The sequence below is a fragment of the Saccostrea echinata genome, unplaced genomic scaffold, assembly GCF_033153115.1.
Source record: "Saccostrea echinata isolate AGI-Se365-2 ecotype Australia unplaced genomic scaffold, CSIRO_AGI_Sech_v1 ptg000023l, whole genome shotgun sequence".
NCBI classification, from domain to species: domain Eukaryota; kingdom Metazoa; phylum Mollusca; class Bivalvia; order Ostreida; family Ostreidae; genus Saccostrea; species Saccostrea echinata.
In genome coordinates this window covers 1,774,010-1,787,175 of record NW_026889772.1, presented here as the reverse complement: position 1 = coordinate 1,787,175, position 13,166 = coordinate 1,774,010, and the positions used below count along the sequence as shown (strand labels likewise).

The 13,166-nt window shown below is 35.9% G+C and overlaps 1 protein-coding gene across 3 annotated transcripts in view; it reads right to left on the bottom strand.

Annotated features, from left to right (window-relative positions):
• LOC133191060 (uncharacterized) overlaps positions 1-13,166 on the bottom strand; it is a 103,723-nt gene that overhangs the window by 52,285 nt on the left and 38,272 nt on the right. For all 3 annotated transcript variants that reach the window (XM_061326740.1, XM_061326737.1, XM_061326739.1), the window contains 11 exons: positions 12,167-12,290; positions 9,160-9,375; positions 8,637-8,754; positions 7,516-7,661; positions 6,140-6,260; positions 4,184-4,332; positions 3,906-4,075; positions 2,674-2,843; positions 2,059-2,148; positions 868-1,024; positions 670-768 (listed from right to left, as the gene is read on the bottom strand). In XM_061326740.1, coding sequence (XP_061182724.1) covers positions 670-768; positions 868-1,024; positions 2,059-2,148; positions 2,674-2,843; positions 3,906-4,075; positions 4,184-4,332; positions 6,140-6,260; positions 7,516-7,661; positions 8,637-8,754; positions 9,160-9,375; positions 12,167-12,290 — 1,560 coding nt within the window. The remainder of the gene's footprint in view (positions 1-669; positions 769-867; positions 1,025-2,058; positions 2,149-2,673; positions 2,844-3,905; positions 4,076-4,183; positions 4,333-6,139; positions 6,261-7,515; positions 7,662-8,636; positions 8,755-9,159; positions 9,376-12,166; positions 12,291-13,166) is intronic.

Below are 13,166 nucleotides of genomic sequence, written 5' to 3'. Positions count from 1 at the left end.
GCTCTAAGCTCATTGAACACCCAAAAGCTCACTAAAAATTGTTGTTGTTATGTAGTAAACGACTATAAATTGAATACGAAGACGGCTTGTTGAATTTTTTACGAACGCATTATCTACAGAGTCAGAAACGAAAGTAAAATTAAGGAAATGGCGGTAGATAAATGAAGATCCGATAGATCGCCAAAGTTTTTATAAGAAATATACGTATTTCTTTTAAAATGAAAGAAATAGAAGAAATATCACCATGAAGATATCTATTCAAGATAAGTTGTTAATAAATTATATATGTATTAGCGTTTTGATTAGGAATTAGAACAGAAGAAGGGAACAAAAGGGCAAAAATACACCTTCCACAAAAATAACAAACTTTCAAAACGATGTTTTAATGGATTTTATTGGGAACTTTTATTACGTTGCCCTCGGTATTACGATATTTTCCCGTGACAAAATGAACATCGTAATAACGAGACCGCACTGTATAAAAACTTAAAACATTTAATCCCCTCTTTATGCCTAGGAATTCCACTCAACAAGAAATGTTTGAAAAGCATAGACTTTATTTTTGAGAGACATTGAAGACAGGGTTATCTAGGCCTCATTCATTGGAAATATTGGAAACTGATACAGAGTACAGGAATTAAGTTCATAAACTAACAGGGTAAGGATTACCTGAGAACACTGAACTCCCTGGCGACCTGGGGGACACTGACACAGGATTTTGTAGGTTGTTGCAGTTGTATCATGTGGATTACACTGTCCCCAAGATGGCTATAAAAATACCAAGATATATAAATTACACAAAATATGTTATTTAAATGAATTGCATCAAGTTCTGCATTATATAACTATTTCGATCCTCAGTATTACCGATGAACCAGTACTTGTTTGGCACCAGGGTTCACATTTCTGTTGTACTCCAGGGTGGACAATGGCGGGGGTTCCTGGAGGGGGACCAAATACTTGGATCCTGTCAGTACCCCCACAAGTCATCATACTGTTCCCAGCACAGGGACTGTTACACTGTCTGTAAAAGGGAAAATCTATAGTCTAAAGAGGAAGTCTATCAATTAAGAACTGTTGTTTTTGCTGCTAACTATTTCTTTGAAAGTTTAACCTCTGAATGTAAATGATAATGTGACCAAATGTGGCCATGTTTTCTTGATAAAAAAATGTTACAAGTTCTTTCCTATACATTACAATGTAAAACTATTGTTGCTCCAATTTAGCCCCCAAGATTACAATTTAAACAAACTTGAATCTACACAACACAGAGATGCTTGCGTAGTTATATGATATCTGTGGCCCCACTGTTCTTTGGAATATTACAAATTTTGATCCTTTATGGTGACTATGTTACAACTAAGCCCTTGGGACAAACAGGAATCTACATACATAGATATGAATGGATGTAAATATGACTAAATCTGACCGTTCCTTTCTTGAAAAGAGTTTTGAAGTTCTTTCCTGTGTAAAATGGCTTTGTCAAACTTTGATCCTGCTTGTGACCCTACTTCAACTGAGGGAGCTATTCCACACTCAATAAGGGATGTTTTAGAAAAAAAACTATGCATATATATTTTGCCTGGTGGATAAAGAGCAGAATATGTTTATATATGCTCCTGCCATATTTTCACTAAGTCTTTTCTTCATAATATCATCTTGAAAAAGGGTAGGATCCTTCATTTGAAACAAACTTGAATCCAATTTACCCAAGGATGTTATGAGAAGAAGATAGTGAGATAATGCCGCGGTAGTGGCCCTTCACTTTAAAGGAAGAAGAAGAAGATTGATTCCTTGATCCTGTGGCTGAACAGAAAATGTGAATAGGATTCAAACAAACTCACAACAGACAGACAAATGCTAGACACTGATTGATCAGAAAAGCTCACTGACTCTCTATAACTGACAAAGACTGATATTTATAGATTAGATATCATGACTCTCTACTACTGACACTGATTGATCAGAAAAGCTCACTTCAACATTTGACTGGAGTGAAATAAATGTATACATCTATAATTTACCGATGTTATTTATAGATTAGATATCTTGACTTACGAGTCGTCTTTCTTCTTGTTCATGTTGAGATGGTTGTCACAGTAACAGATATTAGGGGGCTTGGTACCGGAGTATCGATATCCCTGCTGTCTGATAACAAATATTAGGGCTAATATTTAGAAATATCACTCAACAAATCATAATATATTGTAACAGTAAATCTTGTCTTATCCAGAAGTTGTGTATTCCAAAATCTTGCCTTTTATGATGTAAATTTTTAGTTTCATTCATTAAATTTAATGGTTTAAAATGTTGTCTAATCCAGAAAATTGTCTAATTATATGGCCAATTTCTATGAAACCAGGGTTGTTTGGATTAGACAAGTTTTACTGTAAAAATGTACAGAAATATCAGCATGATTTTGTTAAAGAAATACATTTTACACTTTTCACATTCATAAATTAACAATAATAAGTGATAATTCAAAAACTTATGAATTTTAAAATACTTAGATAACTATAAAATATACTTGCATAGAAGAAAATTTGGGTCAAGGTGAGCTCAAAGTGTTCCTTAATTCTTCATTGCACATTGGTTGTTTAAATCTGATCTACAGAATTTTATTTCCAGAACCTCAGCCAGACCCTTTCATTGTTATTTTTCTCTGTATCCTACCTGCACAAATGAATACACCAATCAGGACTCATCTGTTGTGTACCAGGTGTGGATGCCAGGACAGAAAACAAATGACTGGATGATGTATCCTCAAAACATCCGCGGTAAACTTCGTCCCCATACTTAGTGGTCTGCAGGTTAATTTTAGATCTTCCCGGTAAACTATGGTCCTGAATAAGTGAAAATGTTCATCTGGACATTGTACAAGTAAAGTGTGCAATGCTACACTTTCATAATGCTACACTTTTATAATGCTACACTTTCATACTAACACCGTCTTGGAATCATAGCTTAAGTCTAGAGTAGAGGTGAAAATTTTGAACAATAGTATTAACCTAAATTCAAATGCATGAATATGAAACTTTTGCGATGTCATTAGGTAAATAATAACAAGAGACCTCAAGTGAGAAACTTTGGCCCTGCTGTTCTTAACCAGATTTTCCCCCTTGTAATACTTATTGTGGCTCCATCCTACTCCTGGGGGTCATGATTTGAACAATCTAGAATCTACACTACCTCAGTAAGCTTCCAAAAAAGTTTCAGTTTTTCTGGCCCAGTGGTTCTTGAGAAGAAGATTTTAAAACTTTTTTCCCTTACATTTCAATGTAAAACTTGGATTCCCTATTGTGGTCCCACCCTACCCTCGGGGGCCATGATTTGAACAATTTAGAATCTGCACTACACTAGGATGCTTCCACATAAGTTTCAGCTTTTCTGGCCCAGTGGTTCTTGAGAAGAAGATTTTTTAATGACCCCACCCTATTTTTGTCTTTTCCTGATTATTCCCCCTTGTAAGGGGACTTAGCCCTTCATATTAATAATTTAAACTCCCCTTCACCCACAAATGCTTTGTACCAACTTTGGTTAAAATTGGCCCAGTGGTTCTTGAGAAGAAGTTAAAAATGTGAAAAGTTTATTGACAGACAGATGGACAGATGGATCCTAGTGTAGTGCAGATGGACAGACAACAGGTGATCAGAAAAGCTCACTTGAGCTTTCAGCCCAGGTGAGCTAAAAAGTATAATTATCTGATTTATTAAAGAAGATGGGTGAATAAAGATGTACAAAATGCCTATAGCTCTCATTAAATAACAACTGAATTTAATTTCAAAATCTTATTAGCAATATAGACAGTAAATAATAGAAAGAAAATTTCAAAAGAGCTCAGTTGAGATGAAATGCTGTGAAAAGTTGGATTAAATGAAATAAAGAAACAAAAGATGGCTCCTTACAACAAACTGCCTCTTCCTCCGTATCGTCGTGACAACTCCTGCTGAATGTGGCACCCCACCTTTGAGGATTTCTGCCTCCACCCTGATACGTCCCATCCCTCCCTGACCCCCACAGGCTTGTCTGGTCCCAAATCCACCTGCCCCTCCCATGGCTAACACAGAGTTAGGAGCTGAAATGACAGGAAGTACAGTTTCACTGAAGGCCAAAGTTATTTGACCTTTAATCCTCTATGAAGTCATAGTACACTTTTTTGTTCACTACAATGACCTTCACTGACCTAGACTGACGACCTTGCCAATAATGTGAATACTTCCACCACTCCCTCCCCCTCCTGGTCCTGAGTCATCCCAGCATGCTTTGGTGTTGTTACCATGGCAATCCTGGACTTTTTGGGAGCTGCAAGAAGCTGGACAAGTGCCTACACAACTAGAAAAAAAAGAATATTGATACAGTGACATGTACATTTACTCTGTTATTTTAATAACATCAATAATGAAATGACTTTGTCACCCGAAGATCTCCAAAGGTGGAATTTATCAACACTAAATGCATACATTTTTCTCCCATTACTTCTGTTTTTTTTTTTAATTAACAAATTAAAAAAAACAAGAGGCCCATGGGCCTTATAGGTCACCTGAGTGTCATGCAACAACTTCGCCACAATTAAATTGGATTCATGTTTTAAACCAGAGGCCATGAAATTCACAATATCGAAAGAGGCACACTTGGTCATCATAATTTTACATTATTTAGTAAGCTTACTTAATACCCAGAAAGAGAGCAGAGGATTATCAAAGAATTAATGCATTTTCACTATGTAATCATTAGAGCCCTGCCCTAACACCAGAACCATGACCCAGGGGCCATAAAATTCACAATTTTGGAAGAGGCATCCTTACATATCATAACTATACTCTTAGTTCATCAGCTTAATACCCAGGAGAAAAGAAGATTTTCAAAGAATTATTGCATTTTTACTATGTAATCATTAGAGCCCCACCCTAACACCAGAACCCCTGACCCAGGGGCCATGAAATTCATAATTTTGGAAGAGGCACCTTTACTCATCATAACTATGCATCAGTTTGTTTGTTAAATACCTAGGATCAAAGAAAAAGATTTTTAAAGAAATAATGCATTTTCACCATATATTCAACAGAGCCCCACCCTTACACCAGAACCCCTAACCTAGGGGCCATGAATTTCACAATTTTGGAATAGGCACCCTTACTCATCATAACTATGCATTCAGTTTGTTTGCCCTTGATCAGAGAAGATTTTTAAAAGAATTAATGCATTATCACTTTATATTCAACAGAGCCCCATCCTAACATCAGAACCCCTGACCCTTGGGCCATGAAATTCATAATTTTGGAAGAGGCACTCTTTCTCATCATAACTATGTACTTAGTTTATTGGCTTAATACCCAGAAGCAGAGGAGAAGATTTTCAAAGAATTAATGCATTTTCACTATATAATCATTAGATCCCCGCCCTAATACCAGAACCCCTGACCCAGGGGCCATGAAATTCACAATTTTAGAAGAGACACCTTTCCTCATCATAACTATGCATATTGTTTGTTTCCTTAATTAATACCCAAGAGCAGAGGAGAAGATTTTTTAAGAATAATGTTTTTCACTACATATTCAACAGAGCCCCACCCTAGCACCAGAACCCCTGACCCTGGGGCCATAAATTTCACAATTTAGGTAGAAAGCTCAATGCTTATTACATTCATGCCAACAGTTTGTCTGCTTGATGCCCATGAGTAAAGAAGATTTTTAAAGATTGCATTAATTCTAATGGTTTTAGCCCCACCCCTCAGGCCCCAGGGGGAAGGGGTCATGAATTTCACAATTTTTACTCCCCTTCACATATAGATGCTATGTGCCAAATTTGGTTGAAATTAGTTCAGTGGTTCCAGAGAAGAAGCTGAAAATGTTCAAATGTTAATGCACAATGGACGACACACACCGACAGACGAAAACAGATAGCAATAAGTCACCTGAGTAAATTCAGGTGACCTAAAAAGAATCAGTTGCATTTTGCATCATTTGTCAAAGAAAGCCAGAAACATTAACTTTTAATTTAATGCATCCTTATTCCTACTTCAAATTTTTATCAACAGTCTAATATTTTCCACTATAAGTACAACCCAAAACTAAAAAGGGAAGGAGTTAATATATACAATAACCCCCTTCATAAAATTAATATCATACACTGTAATTACCTTAAGCTGTTAACAATGTCTCCCTCCCCGGGGGATCCCTCTACATCAAGAGTACCAGTAATCTGGACATTCATTTCAGCCACCAGACGAATGCCCCCTCCCCCATCTCCACCGTGACCACCTACAAACCATTAAAAATCAGTAATTCCTTAACTTACAGTTAATTACAACCACCTACAAACTATAAAACATCTGTATTACATACTTTGGAGATTGACTGGTATTACGTACCTGGGAAATTGACTCCTTTTACATACCTGGGGGACTGACAGGTATTACATACCTGATCTCTTAAATGCAAAGCTAGCTACTACGTAGGGAGAGCTAGTATAAATATTTAATGCAAAGTAGCAAATCCAAAATTGCCTCAGTTATAACTTCCCAGCACACAAAAAAGGGACGTTATTTTCTGCATCTTAGCAAATTAAATGTAAAGAGCTAGGTTCACTTTATGCATAAAATGGCCCTGTAGATATACCAATTTATTGACTAATACCCCGTTTACCATTTTCAACATTATTATAAAGTAGAGACTTAGTGCTTTCAGTTTATAAAACAGAATTTCCTTTGAAGAGTCCAGGCATTGAAAAACAGGTTGTGTGAAACTGCAATGTTATTGAATTTTGCAGAAAACAGGTGTTTTTGAGAACCTTCAGCAAAGAATAAAAATATGAGCACACCCTTCGATCCAAAAATTAAAATATGTTTTATAATCTTCATTAACATTTCTTTTATAATATATTTACACATTTTGGATCGGAGGTTGTGCTGTATACGAAATATTGAAAAATGGCATCATATTTTAGCAATTTTTGAAGAAATATTCAGGATATGTGAACAATGACGCTATTCATGACGTCATAATGCATTGACTCGAAAGAAAATTACGTCATTTTCAGTAGATGTTCATTCACCAAGTGCTCAAGTATTATCTATTGCCTTGTTGACTAAAACTATACAGTTTTGAATTTTCAGAAATTCACAGGGCCAAAAAGGCCCTAAGTGGCTCTTGCTCTTTACATATATATTTTTGCTTGAATTAAACTTTTTTTGTTCCAAAAATAAGTTTTTTCTGATATATGTTTATCCCAAATCTTAGACTTAGCAGCTAGGTTAGCTGTCTGTTCAATAGAGATAGATATGTATCACCTAGCTGCTAGGTTAGCCACCATGATCTTGAACACAGCCCAGGCATTACATACTAGGAGGATTTACAGGTACCAGTATGACGTACCTGGGGGATTGACAGGTATTACATACTTGACGGATTGACAGGTATGGTGTACCCTGACAGGTATTACATACCTGGGGGATTGACAGATATTACATACCTGGGGGATTGACAGGTATGGTGTACCCTGACAGGTATTACATACCTGGGGGGTTGATGGTGACATCTTTGGCACATCCTCCCGCTCCACCACCTGACCCCATGTACAGCTTGGTCATCGTCCCGTCCCCATACACCTTACCCCCCTCACCTAACCCTGACATGTCTCCCCCAAGTTTGGCTGGTTCACCTCTACAGAATGACAGAAAATGCATTTAATAAAGTACATATTTCTATTTAGCATTTATTTTGTGTAAGCAGTTACCAGTAGCCAGGCTACACATTGTTACATCAGTGAGTCTATTTAACATGGCACTTAAATGGAAGAGATATTCTGAAATTTGTGTTGCTGGAAACCCTCCCAGTAAAAGTCATGTATAATTTATGAAATTTTAAAGGAGGAATCTAATGTGGTTTATGCCCTCCCAATCCTTTTGAAAGTTGACTTGTGGTCTTGATAATTGATACTGACTTTCAATGTCTGATTACTATCATAGAAATGATTTGGTTTTGCTGGTGCTATAATCCCATAACATGCAGTTTATCCCTTCTGCATACTTCTAATTTACAAGTATGAAATTGTCTGCTAGCTAAATAGTAGCTAAACAGCATGATTTAGTATGAGAAATGAGAAAATTGTCAAAATGAATTCAGAAAATATGGACTGGCATGTTCCAACTTTATTTTCATACAATGCCTTGATCTACATAAAGTGCACCAAAATCATTATCTCAAAAATCATACACAGTACTGTTTTTCTCTTTCCTCATCATATACTGCTTTGTATCCAGTTCAAAGAAAGATTACATCTGCTTTTGGTCAACACATATTTTTCATTCATTTTGTCACCAGGTTCACAGGTGCATGAAAGTCAGTCAACATATCGGGTCTCAATAGCTCAGTGGTTAGAGCGCTGGCACGGTATGCCAGAGGCAATGGGTTCGAGTCCCGGTTGAGACTTGATTTTTCACCACCTGTGATAATTTTACTGTACATTATTATATACAAAACTCCCTCTCTCCTTGAATAATCCCCACGTCTGCCCTGGGCTCTGAAATCCTGGCTATCAGTGTACATCCTTAACCCCACCCACCCCATTCCTAAAATATAATCACCAGAATGTTGGCTCTGGGCCCTGAAATCCTTGCTCTCTGTGTACATTCTTACCCTGCAGTTCCAAATCCACCTCCTCCTCCTGGTTGACCTCTGCCATCTGACCTCTGACCTCCTGCAGCTCCTCCTCCTCCCCCTCCCATGTTGCTATGGATTCCCACAACTCCTTGACCTGCCGTAAAAAAAGTGATCCACTTTGTTAACATTTATTAAGTTATAAATTAAGGGTATTAAAAATGCTTCTCCTGTGCAATCTAACCAGTTTCATCTCTTCTGAAATGAGGTTAATGGATCACAACACTATCCTTGGTTACAAGAAGATGTATAAAAACATGTGTTTGATCATACAGCAAAATTTCACAACTTCTTAAATTTTCAGTGTGACATTCCCAGTGAGAGAAAGTCTTAATTACTAAGATTTCAAACTTCAAATAAAATGTTTGCAGACTAAAAGCAATCACATTAGAGAGATTTCTGAAAATTAGTTTGACCAATCAGAAGCCACATAAAACTCCCTCTTTTTTTTTTATTACAAATGACAATTTTTGGAGTAAAATTAAAGAAACACAGTACAAACCATTGATAGACTGCCCCTGTTTTCCTCCCTGACAACTTGCCCTGTCCACTCGACCCCCATGGTATCCCGATCCTTTCCCACTCAGTAATCCCTCTATACGTATGTTTCTAGCCTCAATGATCAGGGTTCCCCCTAGTTTTGTTGCTGTTTTGTAGGGGGTGACGATTACTTCAGTTTTTGCTGGGATATAGAACAGTGAGATATTGCAGTGAGTTCCTACAAAATAATTAAAACATCAGACAGGGTATTCTTCAATAATAGGTCAGAACAAAAAGTTATTTGTTTAATAATATATGAATATTCTTACGAGAATTCTCAAATAATTTTTAAGATCTGAACAGAAAGACTATGAATTTTAAGGAATAATTTTAAGAACACTAAATTAGTCTTTATTTTCAACTTCTGTTATCGTCCAAGTGACAAAGCTTTTTACTATTATTTGAACCAAACTGAATTTAAGACATTTTTCTTCAAGCACTAGCTTTTTTCTTCTTCTTTTTTCCAGAGCAAAGCAATTGGTAGTGAACATATGCATTTAGATTAAAGTATACTAATCTTCATGTCTTTCTGTTAAAATCAGATTTTACTGATTGTACAATGTACACTGCTGTTACTGTGATAGGCTGATTTATTTCATATATTAATTATTATATTTCAGGATTTAATTAATTCAGTTAAATTGTCATATTTATTTCTGTACAGCATTTCCTTTATTTGTCAATGAATAAATCCACATGGAATTGTTTACATCAATCTGTGTTTATTGAGTTATTTATAGATGTATGACATCACAGTGGTCATTTAATTAAACCCCTGTCCCTTTTCTATTTATATCTTGTGTGGTGTCCAGGCCAACTTGGATTTCATTGGTTGGTTAGTTTCCTCTCTTTTTGGTTTTTACTTAGTTAATTACCAATTAATTCCCAAATAATAATATTCTAATATATTTTATATCTGTGAGAATAAGTGTGTAATACAGTAAATTAATATTTATATTATTCATACACAGATCACTGAATAGAGTACAGCTGTGTTCAGCTTTATATATATATTTGGAGTTATGGCTCTATATCACAAGGTATGATGTATATATATTTTGAATATTGTCTGTATAATTATTAGGGATGGCAATCGAATACAGAATTGCTAATCGGTTAACCGCAAAACGTTCCGACCCATTAACCGGTTAATCGTATCAAACTACACATTTTCTTGACTTTTTTCAGGAAGTTCTATTCCCATGCACAAGAAGTATAAAAAAAAGATGTTAGAGGTCAAAAACTTTCTTGATCAGAAAACTACATGTACAAGCATATATTTTTTTTATTTCAAAAGACAAGAAAAAAAATCAGAAAACTATGAAACATGCCTGAGATATCGTAGATAATTTTCCAGAGCAGCTGTTACACAAGTTCATTCTTCATTGTCACCATAATCAAAACTAAGATTAAACTGTATCACTTAATTTACAATGTTTGTTTATAATTTAATTTGATAGATAACTGCAAAAAATACACACACCAATTCACGGTGCTCAACGGCAATTAGTATCATTAAAGACTTAGAGGACAGTCGGGGTAATGACATGATGTTTTAACAGTAATTTACACATCTCGGACTGACCAATTACCCCATAATTTTAATCTGGAGAGCCATAATTACCTGCCAATCAGCTTAAATAAATATATATGAAAACACGAAATTATCAACGTTTAAGAAGGAATTTCTTTTTTAAAAATGGATTTTAAGAAGATTGCCTTCATATTTTACATATATTAAAATTTTTTTTGACTAACCGATTACAGTTTTTCTAACCGATTGCCATCGTTCCGACCGAGTAATCAGTTAACCGGTTAGAAATTGCCATCCCTAATAATTATATATTCTCTAAGAGTTCAGTATAATTTGATCTCATTGTTTTATCTATATATTCCAGAGTGTTTATACTTTGTATATATTATTGATTAAGAAAGATAACTCTTACTGATTCATCTATGAGCACAATTAAAAGGAAATAATTTAACTCTTCATTTGACTGTGCTATCTGGCAAGTGATCTACATGACTGTATGTTTTGTTATAAGATATTTATGATTGTTTATATATATTCAGAGCTGTGATAATAATGATTATACTGAGAGTGAATATATCTATCAACAACGGCAGCATGGCGTTTGTCTTTATTTTCCTATAAATGAACCCCATTTCATTACTATGGTGTTAATGAGAATTCAATCGATTAAGAGTCACCTATAAGAAATTTTGATCGTGTGGGTAAGAGATCTAAGTTTGGAAGAGTCACCTGTATTAACCTGAGATAGATTCCTGATCCTGTGGGTTAGAAAACTAATGTTTGAGAGAGTCACCTGTATTTTTATGAGATAGATTCCTGATCCTGTAGGTTAGAGATCAAAGTTTAGGAGAGTCACCTGTATTTACCTGAGATAGATTCCTGATCCTGTGGGTTAGAAAACTAATGTTTGAGAGAGTCACCTGTATTTACCTGAGATAGATTCCTGATCCTGTGGGTTAGAGATATAAGTTTGGAAGAGTCACCTGTATTTACCTGAGATAGATTCCTGATCCTCTGGGTTAGAGATCTAAGTTTGGAAGAGTCACCTGTATTTACCTGAGATAGATTCCTGATCCTGTGGGTTAGAAAACTAATGTTTGAGAGAGTCACCTGTATTTTTATGAGATAGATTCCTGATCCTGTAGGTTAGAGATCAAAGTTTAGGAGAGTCACCTGTATTTACCTGAGATAGATTCCTGATCCTCTGGGTTAGAGATCTAAGTTTGGAAGAGTAACCTGTATTTACCTGAGATAGATTCCTGATCCTCTGGGTTAGAGATCAAAGTTTAGGAGAGTTACCTGTATTTACCTGAGATAGATTCCTGATCCTCTGGGTTAGAGATCAAAGTTTAGGAGAGTTACCTGTATTTACCTGAGATAGATTCCTGATCCTTGGGGTTAGGGATCCAAGTTTGGGAGGGTCACCTGTATTTACCTGAGATAGATTCCTGATCCTGTGGGGTCCAGTCCCCTCCCCCATGGTCAATTCCTAAACAGTAGGGCTTAATGTCCTCTCCAAGTTCATAGTGACCCACCAAACCTCCAGTCATTGCTTCCACCTATAAATAACATACCAATATTTTGATAGAAACTTCATGATGTCACATTAGAAGTTATTCTTCAGTAGGTACTGTATAATGGGTAATTTCTGCGCCTCAAAACTTGAAATTCAATGGTAATCGTTAACACTTGCAATATTTTAGACTTGCTTCTGATAATTTTACTGTACAATTGATTCATGTCTAACACCTTCTGCTGTGCTGACACTTTGTGTTGTACTTCTGTTAATGAATTACTTTATGTTGTATGTTAAGCCTGAAATTTTGTGCCGTATGTAATGACTTGACACATTATGGTGCATGTTATGACTTGACACTTGGATTTGTATGTCATGACTTGACACTTTAGGGAGTATGTCAGGACTTGATACTTTGTGTTGTATGTCGTAACTTGACACTTGGATTTGTATGTCATGACTTGACACTTTGTGTTGTATGTCATGACTTGACATTTGGATTTGTATGTCATGACTTGACACTTTAGGGAGTATGTCAGGACTTGATACTTTGTGTTGTATGTCGTAACTTGACACTTGGATTTGTATGTCATGACTTGACACTTGGTGTTGTATGTCATGACTTGACATTTGGATTTGTACATCATGACTTGACACTTTAGGGAGTATGTCATGACTTGATACTTTGTGTTGTATGTCGTAACTTGACACTTGGATTTGTATGTCATGACTTGACACTTTGTGTTGTATGTCATGACTTGACATTTGGATTTGTACATCATGACTTGACACTTTAGGGAGTATGTCAGGACTTGATACTTTGTGTTGTATGTCGTAACTTGACACTTGGATTTGTATGTCATGACTTGACACTTTGTGTTGTATGTCATGACTTGACATTTGGATTTGTACATCATGA